We start from the raw sequence: 22,893 nt of genomic DNA on the forward strand, positions 1-22,893 counted from the left end.
ACCCCCTACCCCCTACCCCCTACCCTCTCCCTCACTCTCTAATGCCAGAGTAATAGGGTTTTGTGGCTGTGTAAAGGGATTATTGCAATCCAATCAGGAGGTGCTGAGAGCACCATGTGTCGGCCAAACACTGAATAATCCCCTTATTGCGGGGGGGCTTACAGCTGCCAAAGGTGCTCAATAAAAACTGCTACGCAATATAAGACTGCCCGAGCCGCCATTGTGGCTCTGACGCACCATCTGAGCACCTGTAGGAAACGACAGCATGAAAGCCGGGCCACATGGGAGGTGACGTAATGTAGCAGCCATTTTGGATATACAGACTGAGGAGAAGAGGGGAAAAGGGTGAAGAAAAAAAAATCAATGTAGGATAGTGTTACTCAGCAGGGAAAGAGAAGGGAAGAGTGTCCAGAGGTGGAAAGTAACCAAGAGTCCAACTCTGATGGAGACATGTTTTGTGTCAATGCGTTAGTTGCTCTAACTATGTCTGTCCTGTGTTTTGAGATATTTAGTGGCTGTTACTGCTTGTGCACAGTTCTTTATGTTCTTTTCTTTTTTTGTCCAAACAAGCACAGAAATGTAACACACAACACTGAAGAGAACACAGGATCGATCCTTGCTGTATCATACAAAAGGGAAGTTTCATTTAAGTGAAAACATCATAAAGGGTGAAGTTTCCAACTGTCTTTTGTCATTTACACATCTTTTAGAGACACTTAAAAACTGAAAGTAATGATATCTGGAGTAAGTTGGATCTGAGCTTCTAACTTTCTGTCTTGATATTTTATAAATGAACATGCGATACATTTTTAAGTCTCAGATTATTTGTCCTTCCTGAAGAATTTGTTTCTTGTGAAAACACATTTGTGCACATTTTTATTTGATCACACTATTGCAGCATTATCAGTTGCACTGCATCAGACTTCTCGTTTCTTAACTCTAAAGCAATCATCATCATCAATCTGCTCCATCCTTCACATCAGAGGCTGCTGTCTTATTTTCAGTTAAACACTGACATCATCCTGATACACGAGTCTAACTTCTCCGCTCCTGAAATGCTTCCTCCTACTCAACTGACCGCATTAGATTGATTTAACATCCATTTCCTGAAGCCCACTCTTCCTCCAGCCGTTGCCCTGTGACCTATCAACTCCACAGATCACATCCCAGCTGGCGTGCTGGTGAGCTACGGAAAAACCACAACCACAACACACACTCCCAGCAAGGTTAATCGCGATGGAGGCTCCTGCTGCAGTATAATCTATAACACTTACTTGGCCAACAACAAAAGACTAGATAATGTGCTTTATATATAGAGTCGACTAATCCTCTTAAGACACAAGCAGAGAGGATGTGGGGGGAGGAGATGGTGGTGTTGCGGGGGTGTTTGGTCCCTGTCACATGGGACTAAGTAATACATTAACTTAGATAAGATGGTTAAAGCTGCTTCTCCTCAAATTAAAATCAGTGGGTGGATGATGACATGGAATTTGCCCGGGTTTTTTACGAAAGGCAATTAATTTTTTGGGGAGGTGGAAGGGTTGGATGGTGAGGAGGAGAGAGGTGGGGCACCGCAGCTCATCAGAAATCATGTTATTCCTTTCTCTGACGGCCGTGATTTTTATTAATCACTCAACAGTTGCCTCACTCGAGTGCGTGGCAGGGATGAAATATTTACTTTTTCCGTGAGGATGCTGCACTGATCTCGCTTTGCGATGGATTTGGTCTCTTGCTGTGACGCCACTGTGAAAAAAAAAGAAATCTTCCCTAAAATGTGTCGACTGGGTCCCAATCAGCTCAGCTCAGTATCTAGTTAACGTCATGATGTTAATCTGAAATGAGTTCTCTTGTAAGTGTGAAACTGACAGACCTGACTGCAACAGAATGGAGGGAGAGAAGGAAAAAAGACAAATTCTAAGAAAAAAATTGGGAAAGAAAAAAAACTAGTGGAAGAAAGAACGATGCAAAGACATATGAAAGACTGAAAGAAGAAATCAGGTGGATAGGTATTGTACAAAAGGTAAAGGAAGAAAAATTATGCAAGAAAGAAAGAAAGGAAGTAGCAAAGAAGGAAAGAAAAGTGAACAGAATACTGTAGAAAACTTGGGAAAGAAAGTAAAGTGAAAGAAAGCAGTATGAAAAAAATGTAGGATGATGAAAGAATAACAAGAAAATGACAAAGAAAAGATCAAATTAGCAACAAGACGCAGGATAGGATAGTTAATGAATGAAATATGTGGGATGGATGAAAAGAAGACAGTGGTGGCAAAGCTATAAAACCTTCACTAAAGAGAGGCATGTGGGCGGTTTGTGGGCAGTGAGAGACATAAAATAGCGATTTCCCAGATTGTCACTGTTATGTGAAAACCTTGTTATTCCAATTTTAGTTCTCTTCATCTTTTAACTTCAGCAGAAGGTTTACATTGTCCTCCACAAGCTGAGAAAACAATCTGACCTTTGGGCTTCTGAAAGGTTTCAAACCCCAGTGGAAACTACATGGTTGTCCTTTTTCTTTTTTTCTTTTTTTTTTTTTTTTATGGAGAAGTTGACATTTTAGAGATACATGGTTTTCCAGACGATGGCGGCTTTATGAGACTTTCCCTCTGCTGTCTTATGTTTCTGTTGAGGGAGACTGGAGATAGTCTGAGCCAATCACAGCTGCAGTTTGCCTCGCTGTGAGTGTTTGGAGCTGTCCAGGGTCCTGAAACACACTGACGGGTCTCGCCCCTGTTCTCTGTGTCATATAACTGCAGTGAGTGGTAAAGCAAAGTGTTCACAGCCCACTCCCATTAACTGACAATCACACATTATCGCTTTGTGTGATGACGAGCATCCTGTGACTGACAAACCTCACTGCTCATTCCCCTTTTTATTTCCTTGATGCTTCAGAAACATGGTCTCAGAGTTAAACACACCATTAACTCCTCATCAGCACAGGAGGCTCCTAATAAACTGAGGCCATTTTGACAGTTTTCATCAGTATTAAACAACATAGTTGCAATTAAAAGGAGAGTGTTTGTGTTAAAGGTGCATTTTACGTTTATGATCTAACTGCTAAATAGAAACTGTGATAAAAATTGGCTCAGTAACAGTACATTTGACTTCTTACACCTGCTGATTGTATAAAACTCATTTCTGAGTGAGTGGATGTAACAGAGGCATTTTGCTAATTTTTAATTTGTTTGGTAGCTAAACCAGTATAATATATTGGATTAGCTACCAATCAAATTTCTATGATGGTTGGAATTGTGTTCTATGATGATTTGGCCATTTACAATAGAAAATTTGAGGTAATTTCATTAAAAATCAAGTTTACGGGGCGTCGTGTAGCGTAGTGGTTTAAGCAGGCGCCCCATGTGTAGAGGCTACAGTCCTCGCTGCAGTTGGCCCCGGTTCGAATCCCGCATCAGACGGCCTTTCGCTGCATGTCATTCCCCCTCTCTCTGCCTCCCTGTTTCCTGTCACTCTCCACTGTGCTGTCCATTAAAGGCATAAAAGCCCAAAAAAATATACTTAAAAAAAAAAATAAAAAAAAATCAAGTTTACAAGTACAATCAGATTCCAGTCTCTCTCTGTCATATTCCTCATTATCACTGGTGCCAAATGAAACATTGACCAAAATTAGACTCTAGAGCTTCTCACTCATTCTAGCTGCCTACATACTTACAGTATATATAGATGTATCTACATAATCTCAATCTACATCTATATATATCTAGAAAAACACTGGCACTGGATAAAACACAGCTAGTCAAGTCCATATAATTGGATTAGTCCAACAAGTACTCACACCAAAACAACCAAATAGGTTCACCAAGCTTTCCAAAATAACTCATATGACTGATGTGCTACTTCTGTGGTTAAGGTAAGTAACCTTAGAAGGTGGTAAATTGGTAAGTTTAAGCAACTAAAACTAAAAAACTGATGATAAATTAAAGGGGAAACAGACATGAAGTGTCTTAGTAAGATATTGCAACACCATGTGCAGCCAGAAAACAGCTTTAATGCACCTTGCCATTGATTCTCCAAGTCTCTGAACTCTGCTGGAGGGATGAAGACCATTCCTCCATAAGATAGTTCTTCATTTGTTGTTTTTATGATGGCGGGGGTGTTGGTCCAAAATCTCTCACAGATGTCAAATTGAGTTGAGATCTGGTGACTGTGAAGGCCATAACATATGATTCACAATCAAGCCATTCAGTGACCCCTCATGCCCTGTATAGAGCTATCTGCATTTACTGTCAAGTTTTTCACTTAATTATTCAAGATATTCCTTTTATTTGTTCCTGTCTGTTTAAGGTTAGAAAGAGGTTGTGGTACTGGTTAAAATACTTACCTACTGAATTAATGTTTGACCTGATGGGAAAGACGCTTTTGGACCATTTAGTTTTTCTGGTGTTTTGAGGTTTAAATTGTTTTTGTAATTGCAGTGACATGGTCCCCTATTCACAAGCTTCTGAAGCTTATCGGGGTGTTTCATTTTCACCCATTGCTATTTTCATGTTTCTGCTTTTACTTGTAAATTTACTCTGATTTGTGTGAAATAAATGACATTAAAAGAAATCAGATAAATTAATATTGGATGATTCCTAAATCCAGCTGTGGCGAGATCCAAATCTACATCCAGTCAGAGACCGAAACTAAAACCTTTCCCCAAACTTAGCCACATGTTTTAGTTGCCTGACCCCAACTGTACCTTATTCATAATGTATATTTCATAACCATGATTTTTCTCTAGCCGTAACCATAGTGCAGATGCACAGACATTAAAGTAAGAAAAAAAATCTCATGAATGTAATCAGGGTTTTTTCAGAATTATTCAATGTATATTTTCTTGTCTGGTGATAAGGTTGAATTAAAAGAATGAAACCCATCCAACAAGGATTTGCAATGTTGTAACTACGTCACAATACTTCTGACATTGCTTCTGAGAGGGGAAAATCATTATCTGCACATCGATTTAAGCATTTGAACGTTTGAATGACTGACTCTTTATTTGTTTCCTGGTGATGAAGGTCTCTTGGTTCAATGCACTTTACTGTATCTCTGAAAATTGATGGAAAATATCTTTTAGAACTCTGAAGTTTCTGTGGAGAGGATTCAAGTGGAGTATCATCCTTCAAGTGGATGTTCATCTCCATCACCTACACAAAATGTATTAATCATCGCGGCCACATCAGATTCACTTGATCTCTCTCCATCCCTCACATCATTTACATATTAGTCTCTATATTATAACAAATTCAGCAATCACCCTGAGCAGACTGAGGCCCACACACCAACTGAATACTTAACTAAACATGAGCAAAACTTAATTTCACTCCTCTTATCTCTCGAGTGACGCCGCCTCTGCTGAGACGGCTTCATCTGGCGAAGACAAAGCCGACGTACCTGAGAAAGTTCAGACCTCGCTGTCTAAAAAATTCAAACATATTTGAGTGACCTTGGCGTATCAAAGGCATGCATCATGTCGTGTTGTGGTTTGCCAAAGAGACATTTTAGCAGGATTGCGCGTTCGTGTAAAACAACAGAGCGGCTCTCTGCAGTGGCACAGGGCTGCACAGGGAGATGTTTCTCCTGAACACAACTCTGGTGCAAATCTCAGGGGTAATTAGTATCTTTGTGCCTATTGAACACATCAAAAAGGCCGCTCTGTCACATCTCGCCGCCAGCTTCATAATGCATAGAGAGAGGGGGAGAGAGAGAGAGAGACAGAGCGAGAGAGAGAGAGGCGGGAGTTGGAGATGGGGGAGCGGGGATGAGGAGGTGGTGGCGCTGAGGGTGGTGGGCGGTTGAAGTGAATAGCTATATATTGCAATTACGATAGCGCTCGACGAAATGCGACCGAGGTTCAATAGAGATTTTCATCTGCAGGATAGAAGAGGGTAAGAAGCCTAGAAACTGTGGGTGTAATGAGATGTACAGAAACAAAAAAAAAAACAAAAAAAGACACAGGGAGAAAGATGAGAGAGACAGTGAGATGAGAGGGAAAACAGAAGTGTATGTGTGTGTGTGTGTGTGTGTGTGTGTGTGTGTATGAGGGAAAGGAGTGGTATATGCAGAAATGCAGAAGAGACGTGAGAGATGGAGTTGAAATAGTTCCAGTGGTTTATAAAGAGATAAATGGTTTGAGGGGTGAGAGAATCAGGTGATACGGGAAATCTGTGGTGGCAGTTTGGAGAGACAGGCAACCGACAACAAAGGTAAAACATACTGTAGAAATGTGAGGCCAGGAATAATACAGTGAGTGGTGATTTTTCTTGCAATAGCGCAGATCCACCGTTTAAAAACAGGTTTAACTTCTCTTGTAAAACGACCATTGGAACTCAGATAAAGCTCACTCTGGAATATGCTGTTATTGAGGGACTGGACTGCCATTACATTTCACTTGATCATTCAGCCAGTCGTCATGTTCATGTAAAGCCGAATTCTATTTGGGATGGGTGGTATTTAGTTCAGCGACATATTCATGCCACCAATGTAATTTTAAACCAACACAGAAGCTGCGGTAACGGTTCCTGGTTCCAGTTTTTTTTCACGACGGCCAAAGAAATATGTCGATTTAAGATTCGCTGCGCCCATCTAATCCACGCTAATCACAGTTTTTTTGTTGAATTTTTTTTGTTGCAATTTTTCATGGACGTAGCAATTCTTCTTCTTAATCCTGCCTACACGGCTTTCAGCAGGGCTAACAGCCATTAATGAGCACCTCACAAGATGTATTTGAATAACTGAAGAACTGGAGATGTGGGAAGTGATTCAGAGGTCTGGGACCAGGCTGGGATGAACTGAGTTAACTGTTTATTTCAGCAGCGAAACCCTTTCTTCAAAATGGACTTTTATTTCATAAAACTCAGGGTCAAAATTTTAGTCAACCCCTTTCAACAACTCAGTGTAACTGTGTAATGTGAAAGGTGGGTGGAGATTTACACATTAATGCTCCATTGATTCATCGAAAAGGACATGGAGTCATTTAAAACCATTAGTTATCAAACGATTTGGTCGAAAATGGAAAGACAGTCCTCGATCCGCCTTCAAATCTTTAACTGTCTCCTTCAAATCCATCAGTTAGTTTTAATGTCACCGACACAAATTCATGCCCATTTCCAATGATGTCCTTGAAGATCACTGACTATTATTATATAATATTTGCTTCAGTGTGCAGGCGTAAGACTCTCGCTAACACTGTACGGTGTGATGAACGCAACAAAGAGACTGGATCAGGAACTCACCAGTATCATGTGACCAGTGGAGATGTCCATGTTGGAGTGGGCGGGCTCCTCGCTCCAGGAGGAGATGCTGCTCCGCGCCGAGGGACTGACGGCCTGACCGCCATCGCTGAACTGAGACGACACGCTGTTGATCCTGGAGGAGATGGGCTCCGGACGCTCAGCAGGAGGTTTGACCGCCATGCGCTGCCGACAGAGTTCCTACAAGAGGGAAGACGAGGCGTCAGGTTAGTCACTGGTGTCAGAGCCACTGGTGTCGTAACACGGCTCGACTCTGGATATTTGGAGGGCGATTTCATTTGAACATAGCTGACATAATTAAGAATCAAATCACTCATAGCAGAGACTGTTGCCTTCTGAGGGAATGAAACACGGAAAGTTCAGGTGCACGGTTTTGTCCACAGTGAACTTTTTCATTTAGCCTCAGATGAGCTCTCTGTTTGTGTTGTGCCTCAGGTGACCCTACTTCACTGTGATGAACAAAGGGTGTAAAGCCTGAGTTGATGTTTAATTTTTTTTTTTTTTTTTGATATAATGAAAAATATTGCCTATGGTGGGAAATACTGCGGAATTTGATATAATCAAATATTGGCCTAATATGTGTTCACAATCACTATCTGACAGCATCATAGTTTGGCTGCAATGCCAAATGCCATTTATTTGGGCAATTTAGAATTTAGAGTTTAGCTTCAGGTAAATTGATGTTCAGACATTCAATTTGTAAAATTCTAACTGCTCTTGAGCAAATGAGGAGCTATGCAAGAGAAATATTCAATTTCTAATAAAAATTATCAATGTAAATTTGACTCAATTTTAACTCTAGTCATAGGACTGTCAGTGTTTCACTGCTAAGCTTAGCTCTACTGAATATTGAGAAGTTACAGCCTTTTGAAGCTTCACACACAGAATATGAGCAGTTAAGGTTGGGTTATTTCGGGTCACATGAACATCATGTGATGCACTTGCATGGATTAGGGTGAGAACTGCAGTGACAACATCAGTGACAGGGCATCAGGGAAGCACAATCCCACCTTTGTCAATTTGATGACGAGTATCATTTTCAACTAAAGACGAGTTGACCTTTTGTAAGTCTATGCGGAACCATAATAATCAGGTTTGTCATGAAAGCATGGAGAAAGTACCTTCCCTATAAATACTTATACATGATTATCCTTATTATTGTGGTTCTCTTTCTGTACTTGAGTTCAAAGGCTGAAAAGCAACAAAGGTAAAAGGGGCGACTTTTTGCTTAATGAGCAAATGTGACTATGAGCGGTGGATCCAGGACACAGAAAAAAGGATTCGTTATCAAAACTGGCCTCATTAATGTGTCGTGACCTTCAGTAAGGACTTGCTTTGCTCCTGTGTGTAAATCACAAATTATAAGACCACAACAGTGCCATGAGCTTGAGAGTAAAGTCAGGAGAAGTGGGCTTTTAAGCAGTCTGCAGACTGAGAACATCTGGGCATGCATGATGAGTGAGTAAAACTTTTTTACAAAAAGACACAACCTCCAACTGCTGTGTACTGGCCAGCTTCCAGGGTGTCAGTGGAAAGCAGCGTGCATGCTCAGCAACCCTTCCCTGGATAAATAAAAACTGCGGCTATATCTGCCAGTGAGTCTCTCAGCATCTAATACAATGTCTTTATTCATACATCAGAGCAGACTGTCATTTTCTGTCTGCTGGATATGTGACCACAATGAAATCTTGTCACCACGTCAAAGTTCTCCACGCCCTCTCCACATGACTCCCAGCTGGAACTGCCGCAGTGAATGACCCTACCGTTCATAGAGGAGACAAAACACTGACACGGACGATGTTGCTCTGGATGTAGAACTACAATTTTACTCACTCTGCATGTTAGAGAAAGATTGTAAAGGACAATGAGACTTGGACATTGATGCCGGTTAAAACTATGCTTCACTTCCTGCTCTTACATTTGTACTATAAAGGACAGTATCACTTCCTTGCTTTGATTTGTTTTGACATTTCTAAAAGTAGGTAAAACCTTTTCTAAGACTGATATCTATACTAATGTTATGATGTCATCATGCACATCTGAAAATCAAGAGAAAAGCGTTATCAATTTTGGTGGGAGGAAATCTTACTTTATTATAGAGAGAAATTCAACAGTTCCCACAAAAAGCAGCACTTTGCAACAGGGGGGAGGAAAAACTCCCTTTTAACAGGAAGAAACCTCCAACAGAACAGGGCTCAGGGTCGGGGACAAAAGCTTGCAACACTACATACTGTAGGTCTTCGTTCATAAGGCTAAGAGTCTGCAGCCATGCTAGCAGCTCTGTGAGGCTGTACGTAAGTGCTTTGACAAAATGCTAACATCAGCATGCTAACATGATCGCAGTGATAATGCTAATAACATAAACCAACCAAATTAAAAAAAGTGAGGGATCATGAATGAATAAATGAACCAAATTGCATCCAATAGTTGTTGAGACATTTCACTGACTAACCAGCACTGCAATATATCTAAAGAATTTCAAAATAAAGGCTCAAGTTAAGTTATAGCAAATTAAACTTTGCCTGTTCCCCCCCTGAGCTGATATAAGTCAATGCAATGCAGTAATAAAAAGAGTGCTTGCTGTGAACATGGCCACCTCCTGCTAAAGAGGATTTCTAGGAACCAGTGGATTACATTTTCAATCCCTACGTGACGTTTAATACCACATCAGTAATCAATACGTCCAATCATCGTAAGTCATCCTGTGTAATCCTGCATAAGCACATCACATCACTGCGATGCAACGTAACGGTGAAGTTAACAGAAGACAACAATAAATGTCACCTGACCTTTTTATGTGAACCCATGCATCACATACATCAACCTGCGAGAAGACCTGGGCTGAATCTCAGTGGGAATCTGTGTTTCTTAATGAGAGGGATGCTGATGATTAACTAACGGCGTGTTTGATTGACGGTGGAGGTAATGTGAGCAGGCCTTCATTAGTCTGTATCTGATCTGACTGATGTTCTCGTTGGTCGGCGTGCTGACACTGATCTATGAGCTCGGACACAGGCTCATAAATGTGTGCAGATTATTAAAGTGCTTCGGGACCAGGCCTAGAGATACTGACAGTGCTGCTGGTTGGGGGGAGGCAAACACAAACATGCCTGCATGTGAAGGAAGAGAGTGCAGACAGACACTATAGGAAGCACTGAACCGGAGCTAAATATATTCCGCAGTGCTGTATTTATAGACCTGGATTTTGCGGATGTTTTAGTCCTTGTATATCCAGAACGCCAGTGTTTTGTAAGCTTGTAAAAGCGGCCTTGTTTTTCTGCCTGTTTAACAGTGTGTGTTAAGTTGAAGGCAGAGCTGAAAAAATGAATAGATGAACAGAAAATGATTCAATAACAACTCTTGTAACTGTTGAAGACATTTATCAAAAAAAGCCAAAATCATTTACTGGTTTGAACTTCAGCTACTTCACCAACTACTCAGGTCATTTTCTCCACATTGTTTTTCTGTATTTCAGCGTGAGCCAAAGCATGATGGTATATATTGCTTGGTTAGTGACCATCAATTGTACACTACTTTTACCAAGGCATTGTGGCACTATATAGGGTATAATAATTCTCACTATACATTTGGACAGCACTACAAAATGGTGAACTAGCTATATAGTGGACTATAGAGGGAGTAGTGAGTGATTTCGGAAACAGCCATTCGTTTTTGATTGGAATTGAAAGTCTAACTGACACTGTGATGTTTACCAGATGTTGGGTTTTGCTCACGACCAGAATGTCTGTTTTTTAGATGTCAAGATGCTGGTGGCATGAGATGTTGGAAGATGTTGGATTTTGGTTACTTAGCAACACAACTTAAAACCAACAAAACTTCAGGTATTCGACCTCAGATTAACATTGTCATTAGACCCGACGTCACAACCTACATTCAACCATATGTCAATGTCTAATGACGTTGATGTCCAGCTGGGTGTGATGTCCCAAATTTCTGGCATTTAATAGACCAAAAATGATTAATTGATTAATTATCATCAAAAGATTATCAACAGATGAATAAAAATAGTAGTGCAGTGCTAGCTGAAGGGTTATAAAGGTTTCATTAAGGATTATTAAGTTACAAAATTTCACCAGTTAGCAATAATATTTCAAATATTCCAATTCATTATATGGCTTTGTTAAATGCTTACTCCTGATTGGCCAATAAGGCACATCTGATCATCTTATACCTATATTTGTTTCCAACTCTGCCTGGTTCCAGCAGAGAAACGGCTTCTGATGGTCACAATCAAACTGTTTTACGATATCACTTTAATTCATTCAAATGCTTGATTATTAGTTGGAGGCCGAATGTATTCATCAAACTGAGTTGTTTCTCTATGGTAACAGATCGACAGAGTTGTCATTTGAAGCTTGTAAATCATCTTATCTTGCAAAAAACCATTGTAATCAATATTCCATACCAAATGAGTAATGTCTTTAATAGTTAGCTGCATGATAACTGGATAATGTAAAATGAGGCTTCCCATTAGGACCGTAATTGATGCTGTTTCTGGCGTAATGACAACTTCAATGGATCTTATACCCTATTTGAAGCATGTAGGCTACTGAAGTGTAATGTAGCATTGAGAATTCCCTGCAATGTCCCGCTACACTGTAATGTGTGGTGGCTCACTTGTTTTTACCATATATGTCCAATTTGAAAAGCCAGTTTGGATTTTTTTGTGACAGCTTCCAATATCTGATATTTTTGATATTAAAACTTTCAATGTTTTTACTCTGTTTCAAACAACTTGGAACATTAAAACTCTCTCGACAAAGAATATTAAATATTCACAGGCTGTTGTTATAGTTTAGGAGAGGAGTTTCCATGATACAGGAAGCGGATCAATTTAAAATCTTTAATAAAAGCACAATATTGGCCCCATAAATCGGTCTAACCCAACCCCCCCCCTGACTGTTAACCGCACCAGTTTGTCTGGCTTCCTGTCTGAGCATCTGAGTTATAGCCTCCGAAACACAACATGGAGCCCAACCAGGACACCACACTGTGGCTGTTTTGTAAGGGAGGGAAACACATGATCAACGGCATTCATATTTCAACGAGCGCACACGGTGAACTTTGCCGCAGCAGCAAATTCTTTTATGATGTAATTAAAACTTCTTAAAAATGGCTCCCTCCCCCACGAGAACCAATTAGAGGACAAAAATGCAAAAAAAAATTGAAGGAACAATATAACCCAGGACATGTTTAGTGTCTAAACAGTGCAAATTTATAGCGCCTCTGAAGACACAACACCTCCGTTCCCCCCGAGCTGCGTCCATACAAACACCAGTATCTTTATTTACAGCGCATTAGTTTGCAACTGTACACACTTCACCAGGTGGTGAGATGAGTCACATGAATCATTTTCCAGCTTTGTCTCAATTTTGCCTTTAATTTGTGAATTTACGCTGTAAATGACAGAGAAGGTGAGACTGATCATTAGACCAGCAAAGACACTTCAGGGCTCTATTTTAATGATCCAAAGTGCACGGTCTAAAGCACATGGCGCAATGAATTTAGGGTGCTGCTTGTGCGTAACAGGCAGAGTGAATGTGGGTTTTGTGCCCGTGTAGTAGGCACATATTAATGCGTCCTTAAAATAACAGTGACATACTGCGCCACTGACTTCAGACCAGGTGTTTGTTGGTCAATCGTCTTCTACTGTCTCAAGATAGCAACGTGCCAACAATGTATGTTTGCCATTTCAGCAATGAGGGCACTTGATGGGAAAATGACAACTGTGTCGGCCTGAAAATAGCAAAATAGTGTAAGATAGGGCCCTCAGTCTGTATCATAGACCATCTGTGTCATAGAAATATCCTCAATCAAGATCCTGAATGGCTTTGTACTCGCTGATTTCAGTAGCTCATACCATTGGATTTTAGTAATTGCCAATGCTTTACATTACTGTCTGAGTTAATAAGAGTGATTCCCTTCATTCTAGGAAATAACTGGCTTTAGGTCATTTTCAGAATTGTATTAAAATCTGCCTGTAGAGCTTTGGAATTCAATTTTTCTCCAACATTACATCATTGTTGCAGGGACTATTTTATATTCAAGGACATTCAGTTTTTCAGTCTCCTCCCAAACAGTGCAATGCAACAAATGAGAAAATTACCGTTTCCAGGACATCCATATTATCTTACGTTTGTCTTCTGGATTCATTTTTCTGACAGAAAGCTCATGAATGAAATGCAGTCAGGATGTTGGCGCATCCATTCTAACAAGTGCATTAAACTTTGGCAATAAATAAAGGTGGATGAATGTTCACAGTGATTGATTACCGATGTCTAGCAAGCTGTAAGTCTTTTCAAAATTGATTTCAAAATACAATAAAAATTAATGAAAACAAGTGTCTGTCTGGAAAGAAGAAAGTCGATCATAAAACTGATGGCAGAATTTGAGAAACACTCTGGATTTTTGAAATAACTGAAATGTCAAAGGACAATTAAGCTCCGGCATAAAGTCACATCAATGCAGAAGGATGAGACAGTAGATTCAAAGAGAAAAAGACCTCATTTGTCCACAGTGTCTAAAATGTATTCGGCCTGAGACACAATAAAAGCCTTTCACACAAATACCACTAAAGTAAGTGCGAAATCAATGAACACCGCTAAGGCACAAGGAGAAGGACTTTTTTCTTACCTTAAAGGCAAGAAAAATATGAACACTTGCTGCTGTGGAGTTGTGTGTTTTTAACAGACCATGTGTGCCTCATCAACTCTCCCCACATGAATAAAGGTTAAAAGAAAAACCCCACCAACCCACTCTCATGGGCATCAGGCCAGGGAATCCACTTGATGCCACATGACCGACACGAATCATGCATCACCTCGGGGCAATGCCGGACGAGTCAGTGTCAGGAGGCGTGTGCCACCCAATGCACCCCTTCTTTGTAAAAAAAAAAAACCAAACAAAAAAAAAACCCTGCTAACGGGGAGGAAGGCTGGGTTTGGGGGGTTGGGTGTGCCAGCAGGGCCCATCGGGGCCCACAGGGGTGCCTCTGTTTACATGCCCTTCTGACCAAAACAAATGTAGGGGTCTTCACTCGAGTGCTTTGCCTCTGTGCTTGAACAAACAAACAAATAGAAGGGGGACATGATACAATATGGTGGAGTGGAGGGAGGGAGGAAGGGAGGGTGGGGGACAAGGAACTGAGGGAGTGAAGAAAAGCCAGAGGAGACGGCATATAGGACAGTATTTAATATAGATCCAGCACTGATACCAATGTCTCTGGACTGTAGCTGAAAAAAAGCTTTTACACTGATAATCATATTTAAATGTGATATCATGGCAAAAATAAATCTATTATATATGTATTCTTAAGCCATTAAAGAGTAAAAAGTTTGATTAAGGGATCAGTAAGTAATAAGTGGACCTTGTTGAATATTGTTTTAATTTAACAACATAATTTCACATACAAACAGTAAGAGAGGCATGTCAGTCTCCATGGACTCGAGTCTGACCCACGGCCCTTTGCTGCGTGTCATCCCCTCTCTCTCGCCCTGACTTTCCTGTCTCTCTCTCACTGTACTGTCATAATAAAGGCAAAAAAAAAAAACAAGAAATATCAAGACTGGGATAAATCTTTTCGAGGTAGTGTGTGATGGATTCTGGATTATGTTCAGTGATAATCTTCAATTGCCAAATCTTCTGGCTGGTAACTACAGTGGTTTAAAGTCTAGAGGGGACGGGGCAGGAAAAGATGGCTGCCATTGTTCCAAATAGCAAACATAAATTATTGGCTGGAGATGGGACACATTATTATAATCTTAATCTGCCGCTACATGCTCAATTGTACATTGCAATGTCCCATACATATAGTGTTATACTTATGTTAAATATTAACATTGTTAATATAAATCTATTGATTAAAGCTGTAAAATATTGATTGTAGCCACTTTACTGGTCCCATGTTCTAGTAAGGAACGCTTTATTAAGAGTTGAACTAATTTTAGTTGTTAAAAATGATTCAGTCATGATTTATGGACTGTTAGCAAGCAACCTAGCAACATTTAGGTCGCTGGGTTGTGACAAAACCTCTTCTATTTGCTCATAAATATTAGTGATAAACTAATAAATGCCTATTAATTTCTCACATGTAGGCCACCGAGTCTGCAGTCACAAATGTCAATAATTCATTAATAAATGCTTCTTACAATAAGCCACCAACTCTCCAACTGTAAATGATGAAGTATTCTTGATGAATGAGGAGCTATCTAAAAAGATGTGACAAGTGTCACACAGGAGGAGTTTGCAAAAACCCAATGCAAAAAATAATCATCTATGAGTTTTATACATTTTGACTAAGTGACCTTTCAGATCCACTAAAACACTGCAAAGCCCCAGTAACAAAGTACATCTACTTGAGTACTGCACTTAAATCTATTTTTCGAGTATGTGTACTTTACTTTTTTTTTTAAACTTATGACTTTTACTCCACTAAACTTACAGACAAATATTGTAATTTTGACTCCACTACATTTCTGCAATGAAGTTCTTGTCACTTTGAAGCAGAGCAGGAATGAGCTCTTTTATTTTCTAAAAGTGTGATCGACCATACACTGTGTTTGTCACAGGAGAAAAACCAATCACAGCCAACAGTCACACAGTCATGTTGTGTGTGTTGACAAAAATATTTATGTATTTCTAAAATCAAGTACTCCAGTACTTTAACTCAAGTAAAAATTTGACTGAACAACTTTCACTTGTATTGGAGTCATTTTTGACCATGAGGATCTGTACTCTGACTCAAATAATGCAGTTGTGTACTTTGTCCACCTCAGCAAATCTCATTGTTACAGTTATGAATCCCAGTAATGTCTCACCAAAGTCAGTTCAGACAGGGCTTCCCCAAGACAAGCATGTATGATATGTAATCAATCAAATTACATTCTAACAATCATATCAGTGGAGGACGGCAGTGACTGGAAACAGTCTGGTTTTTAATGAAAGGATGTTATCAGCAAACTGATGCATTTACTCGAGACAGGGAGAGAGAGGATGGAAAACTGAAGAAGACGAGGAAAAAAAAAGGAATTGACTCTGAGAGAAAGGAGGTGTGGGACAGTCCGGGAACCAGAGTTATTGCTTGCTTGTTTAATCTAAACTGAGATGCAATGGAAATGTGGTTTGCACTTATTCTCTGGCAGTGTAAAGATGATGTTATCATGCCAGTGAAGGTCCTTGAAATTGAATAAAGACAGAGAGAGAAAACAGAAAAAGTGAGAGGCAGGCCGAGAGAGGCAATCTGAGAAAAAAAAAAAAAAAACAGGGAGAGAAAAAATATCATAAAAAACAAGTCATTTAATTTCATTTTGTGTCTTAAAAACTTGTGAATATGCAAATGCATTGAGATATCTCTGACAGATTCCAAAGCGTTTTTCATGTTTCAAGAAATTTCATGGTGTGGATGATGATATCTTTAAATAAGATAATAATGCTTCGAGATAAAATCTCGATTTGTGGAAAATCAATGCGAAAAGTTGAGTTCCAGTGCAATCAGGTGCAATGATCTCATCCTGCTGGCGGATAGTTTCTTCTACTTCGAGGGAAAAGATGAAAAAAAAAAGACTTTTAGGAGCAGATAAAAGTTTGAATCAGATGTAAAGATAAACCGAAGGCGACGTCGTAGACTCCCATGTCGACAGCGGAGTAATCCAGGGACCGACTGACTGACGAGCATCATCCGCCATCTCCCCGCCCAGCGCTCCGACACGCTGCATGCGCTCCTCTGTCGACGCCTGTCAATCATTGCCTCCTTTGTCAGTATCGGCCAATCCCATTTCGCTGTTTCACGGGGACCGTTTGATTGACAGGCTGGGGAGCTGAGGAGTGGAGAGCTGAAGGTGGAGGGGATTCGGAGGGACCTGGTGGCACAGTGATGTGAATGGAGAATGGTGTGTGTGTGTGTGTGTGTGTGTGTGTGTGTGTGAAGTGAGGGCTCAAACAAATGCGCCAAGGGCAAGAAATATTAACATGCAGTAGCTGGCGAGTGTGTGCATGCATATACAGTATGAGTGTGTCTGTGCATTTTTATGTGTATGTGTTTGTGTGTGTGTGTGTGTTTGACAGCCAGCATGAAGGAGCTGCAGTAGTAAGGCCGTCAGGCAGCCTGCCGCTTCCTGTCTGCTTTTAATTGCATGTAGCCCTAGAGACTGCACACACACACACACACACACACACACACACACACACACACACACACACACAGACAGAATCCAGCCCAGGGAACCCCTTTACACAGCAGTGCTGACAAAGAGACGAGGCTTACACGGCTAAGATGGGAGCTGAACACTGAGGTCTTTCACTGAGGATGACGACGGCTCGCTGTTGAGACTCGATAAAGGCGACAGAGGAGGGAGAATCGACTGGGAGGTGCTCCGGGAGCCGGAGCAAAAAGCAGAGGCTGAGTAAACCTTCCTGAGAACCAGCGTTACCAAGGTTTTTTGTGAGCTATTAATCAGATGAATATTGCGCAAACACAGTCTTACGTGTGAATTTTAATTAGCATCTTCCAATTAGAGGCTTAGAGCAAATCTTGGAGGCAAGTAACCGTGAAGATAAGTTTCTCGCACTCAAAGCCGAAATGTCAGCCTGTCTTTGGACAAGTCGAATGTCGGACCTTTCAGAAACAGCTGGGTGGTTAAATCCTGTGATGCTCATCCTCAATATATGTCATGTTTCCATCTTCCTCCTCATTGCTAAACAAAAATGAACATCATGAATTTTTACAAGTCCTCTGTGCTGAGGTGAAGCTCTGACGCAGCAGCTCAGTCTATTTCAGAAGTTAAAAATCCCACGAGAGGAGCATGAAACGTAAGCACATAGGGGATGGGCTGGGCTCATTATAAAATCAATGCTCACAGGACCACTCTCATTTAAAAACATGGTGGTGAAAAGGTCAGAGAGAGAGAGAGAGAGAGAGAGAGAGAGAGAGAGAGAAAGGGAAAAAATCTCAATCTAATTCCTTTTGCTCAAAAAGCCACTTAATATTGGATTCTGTAAATTAAATTTCACACCCGGCTATTCCGGCCAAAGGATAATTACAGCAGGCAAGAGGAAGGAATGGAAATGACTCGAGGTGGAAAACCTGTTGGATTGGTGATATTGCTTCACGTCTCAAACAACCGAATTACAGCAGGGGATTAGGTTACAGTCAGTAAATCACCACACAGCATCAACCTGGTTACAACATGTCAACATGAAATAAAAAAATGGGGTTGATGTAGTGAGGCAGGATGAGGTGGAGGTCACCAGAGTAAAAGGTGTCAGCCATCGACACCAGAGATGTGAGGTAGAAATCACATAAAAAGGCTCAACACAAGACGAATCTGGACAAAAGTTGGGCTTTAGAAATATCAAACAGCCTGTAGTTTAACAATATATGGTCTTTTTAAATTACTTTGGAGGGAAAATTCTAGCTTCTTTTTTCTCCTGTCGATTTTGCATTATCTGAACTGTACTTGCCATAAGAGGACCCATCCTGATGCTTATTTTTCAAATGATTGTGGGGACAAATAAACGAGTGATTCTTCTATGTCAAATTCTGCTTAACTTTTACAACTTTTTTCTTGTGAATTCTTTGATAATTTTTACCTCTAAAATGATTGCACTCCAACAAGAGAAAAACATCACTCTTTGGCTGAACTTGTTGCAACTAAACCCACATGTCACATGACCTAATTTTAAGGGCTCACAAGCACAAAAGGTTGGCTAAATCTTTTGTCAAATCAAGCTCCCAGGCTGCGCAGTAACACCTCCTACCTGATAGGTGGCGGTAGCATCGCTGCCGGCGTCTGTTCCCAGGTTGGTGAGCTTCTCCTTGAGCTTGTGGTGGGAGCGGTGGCGGAGGCAGTAGACCACGGTGGAGGCCAGCAGCACGCCCACGATGCACAGGATGGACACGACGGTGAGGATGAGGAACTTGGTGGACTCCGCCTGGCTGTACTTGGTGGGGATCTGGCTGATCTGGCTTCCCTGCGGGCCACAGAAGAACAGATATAAAGCGTTAATAATGAGGTAAATGGTTGTGGCTGCAGCTCAGTGGGCAGAGCGTAGTACTATCACAGCCAAGACAAGAGCTTCGATATTCATCCACTGCGCTAAAAATGTCTGCACTCGTGATGGAAGCAGATGCTCTGGAATAAACAGCAGGGGTGTAAAACTATGTACCTAAAAGTATGCACGTTTTTCAGTCCCGCCAAAAACTACAGCAGGTGATTTCACTGATCACTCAGACAAGAGGAACTAATCTACAGCATCATCTGGCGGAGTGCTTGATTGGAACAATCCTGCAGACTCTCATTGCTTCATGGCACACAGTTTGATACTCCTGGATTAAAGCATCCACCAAACGGTCCAAAAGAAAAAAACAAACAAAAAAAACCCTCACTCTAAAATCCTGCATTTGACAAAATAATCTCTCTGAACCGCTTTTAAAAAGCATTAATTATTTTTGCTTTCATATGATTCTCCCACAAAAAAATGTTTGATTCTGCATTAGGAGATGATGGCGTCACACGGCTCTTTTCTTTTCTTTTCTTTTTTTTTTTTTTGGAAAGACATAAATATGCATATCACCCTGCTCGATGAAAAGTATAATCACAAGCGTTTGTTCCACCATCTGTGCCCAGAAGTGCATAGAATGCATAAACTCCTGTTTAGCAAAGCATTGTGGGTGTCTCCAGACAGCTCGACACACCACCGACTGCTATACTGGAGGAATTTTCTACCAACAGAAGTTCTGCCGTCTTGAGCAGGTGCCTCGCCAGTTTCGACCTCGGCGGCGCTTTAATCTGGCACGTGAAAAAAAAAACAAAACAGATCCTTCAGCAAACAACCTGGAGATGAAAGATTTCTTTTCACACAGTCTGCTGGTTAAGATAACACAATAGATACGTACTGTATGATGAAAGTCGCTGAACTGCTTCTCTAGTGTGTCAGAACCAGCACAGTGATAATTTGAGAGTGGAGGGGAGAGGGGTAGGGGTGGGGGATTGGGGGGATGGTGGTGGAGGGTTGTCTTATTGAACTGTTCATTATGAGCCTCTGCTCGCTGTTCATTTCCAGACGCCAAGTGAGCTCACGATAATGGGCCCTGTTGCGTTTCACCTGACTACTAAGAGTTAACAATGGGCAGCATAATTCCCCATTATTACACACTGCGTAATGATCTTGACAACAAAGAGCGAGGCAAGAGAAGAGCTGCAAATTGCACTGCCAATGACAAGGCCTACAATTCCTCCTGACAAAGAGTTATCAAAAGAAATCAATAGCAAGAAAAAGCTTTTCTTGACTCGTCTCTGCTTGAATCCATTTTTTTTCCCAGAACAGTAAAGATGAATTTCCCCCCTCTATTTTTTTTTTTTTTTTACTGGTAGAAAAATGTAAACGCCTGCTATAGCTGATTATTCTCTTCCTTTGATAGCACTTTTCATGCTGCACATTATGCATGTTTGGTATTATTTTGGTCCCGGAGGAAAAGTGTAGAGAATAAAATCCTGAGGTGCTGAAGCTCACAGAAAGGCAGCAGGCTTGTCTTGAGGGTAAAAAAAAAAAAAAAAAAAAAAAAAAGGGGGGGGGGTTAAAAAAAAATCCTCAGTGTGCCTCAGTGGTAGAGGTCACAGAGATTAGGCGAGGTGCGGCGTGGTGAGTTAATGGAAAGGAGGCTTTGAAAGCAGTAGGGAGGGGGGGGGGGGCAGCCCTGTAGAATCCCTCCTGCCTGCCTGTCAGCACAGAGAAACCCTGAGACCCTGGGAGGTGGGAGAGAGAGCGGCTCTGCCCTGCACACAGATTGTTGTGGAATTCTTGTGAGGTTTCAGGGAGTGACCCCCCCTCCCACACACACACACACACACCACCACCACCATCACGACTACATGATGCCCCCCCCCCCCTATGATTTCATTCATTGCTGCTGCTGCATTCAGCACCTGATAAAGAGTGCCTGCAGAAAGACCCACAATAGGGGACAACAGTTGTACGATGCTTTGTGGGGTGTCCACTCTGCTCGGGGGAGCTCTAAGCCGTACTGTAAAAGCTGGTTGCATAGTAATGTGGTGGCCTTGAAAGGAAACAGTGGGCGTCTGACTGGGGCGCCGCACTGAAGAGCATTTTCTCACTGCTAGGAAAAAATGTAATAAAATATATATATATATAATTTTTTATTTATATATATATTTATAATAATAAAGTGGAACAAAGAAAAAATGTGAGAAATTCAGCTCTGAACTACAGAGCATATAAAAGATTTATCAACTAGTAACCGCAAGTTACAACTGAGGTTGTTCATGAATCTGTAATAAACATAATGCAGGGAGTCTGTTTGTGTTGGATTTGTATGGATGCAGATATTAATATTGCATTAGACATCCATTTAAAAAAAAAAAAGCAGATACAAGTGATTGTGGTCTGGCTGTGTATTTTTAATGTTTCTTTTCATTAATGCTGTCTTAATGTAACAGATCGCACCAGAAGCATCATAAACAAAAGTAGCTGAGCAGTAGACTGTACTGTGTTGTGGGCCTGGTGAGGCCATTAATAATGCATTACTGCTGATTCCACATGCTTCCACTGCAATCAGCTTTTGCAAAATGTATTTTCTTTTTTTAAACCCACGAATCAAATAACTTCATTTGTCATTTTACTCCCCGAGTCATCTCATTGTTTTGTCAAATTAAGTTTCATGGAGAGGGATTGCATCTTGCTCGGCGAGTAATGGCCCATAATTCAAGGCTCTAACTGTAACAGCTCAGTCATCTTTCACGGGACAGATGCCGGCGTTTCCAAAGCACACCCCCCACCCCCCACGCCCCCTCCCTCCTCACACACACTCATACACTTATTCTACCTCCCCCTCTTGGTCGCTTTATCATGGCTGCCTCGCATGTCTGTCTATTGATTCAAACAAATGTAGCCTGACCCCAACTGCTTAATCAAGTTTGGTTGCAGTTGTTAGTAACAGTAAAAGGGATGGAGGAGTGTGTGTGTGTGTGTGTGTGTGTGTGTGTCATTAAGAGAGAGAGAGAGAGAGAGAGAGAGAGAGAGAGAGAGAGAGAAAGAGAAAGTGAGAGAGAGAGAGTTCGGTGTGTGTGACTTGATAGTTTGCAGCTATGAAAAACGAGCAGCCGTTGTGCCGGCGCTGCAGAGGCAGATATAGCAGAAATTTGCAATGATTGAAAATCAAATGTTTGCTCAGGGTGGGAGGTGGAACATGCACACATGAGCCAACGTGTGTGCAGCCATTACTGTCTAACCTTTTCACTAACATGCACAGTGAAACTGTGTTGTGTTTGATACATGCATCTGCACACAAACTCCTATTCTCATCATCAGTGTGTGTGTCAGATATACTCTGTATCCGATAACAAGTTATCTGCTCGGCCCTGCAGCTCTGAGGCCTTTCACTCTTCCTCCTGTGGCTTAGCACTTTCAATCAAATGACATGCTGAGGGCTGGATGTGGAGCGCCGCGGCGCAGGTGAGCTGCAGCTCATCGGAGGGAAATTAAAAGGAAATGGAACATTTGTGTTGCTGGTTTGATTGTAGGTAAGAAGGAATAATCAGTATCCAGACTCTCTAGTAGACTTCAATCTGGGTCATTTTTTTTCCTTCTTTTTTTTTTTTTTAATCAT

The 22,893-nt window shown here is 41.1% G+C and overlaps 1 protein-coding gene across 1 annotated transcript in view; it reads right to left on the reverse strand.

Annotated features, from left to right (window-relative positions):
* The window catches only part of LOC111669744 (receptor-type tyrosine-protein phosphatase N2-like), a 234,607-nt gene that overhangs the window by 40,349 nt on the left and 171,365 nt on the right, over positions 1-22,893 (reverse strand). Inside the window, exons 13-14 of the mRNA XM_023426189.2 lie at positions 19,026-19,238; positions 7,233-7,430 (exon numbers count right to left, since the gene is read on the reverse strand). Coding sequence (XP_023281957.1) covers positions 7,233-7,430; positions 19,026-19,238 — 411 coding nt within the window. The remainder of the gene's footprint in view (positions 1-7,232; positions 7,431-19,025; positions 19,239-22,893) is intronic.

The sequence above is a fragment of the Seriola lalandi genome, unplaced genomic scaffold, assembly GCF_002814215.2.
Source record: "Seriola lalandi dorsalis isolate HSWRI2012SDOR001 ecotype SW California unplaced genomic scaffold, Sedor1 jcf7180002054816, whole genome shotgun sequence".
Lineage (NCBI taxonomy): Eukaryota > Metazoa > Chordata > Actinopteri > Carangiformes > Carangidae > Seriola > Seriola lalandi.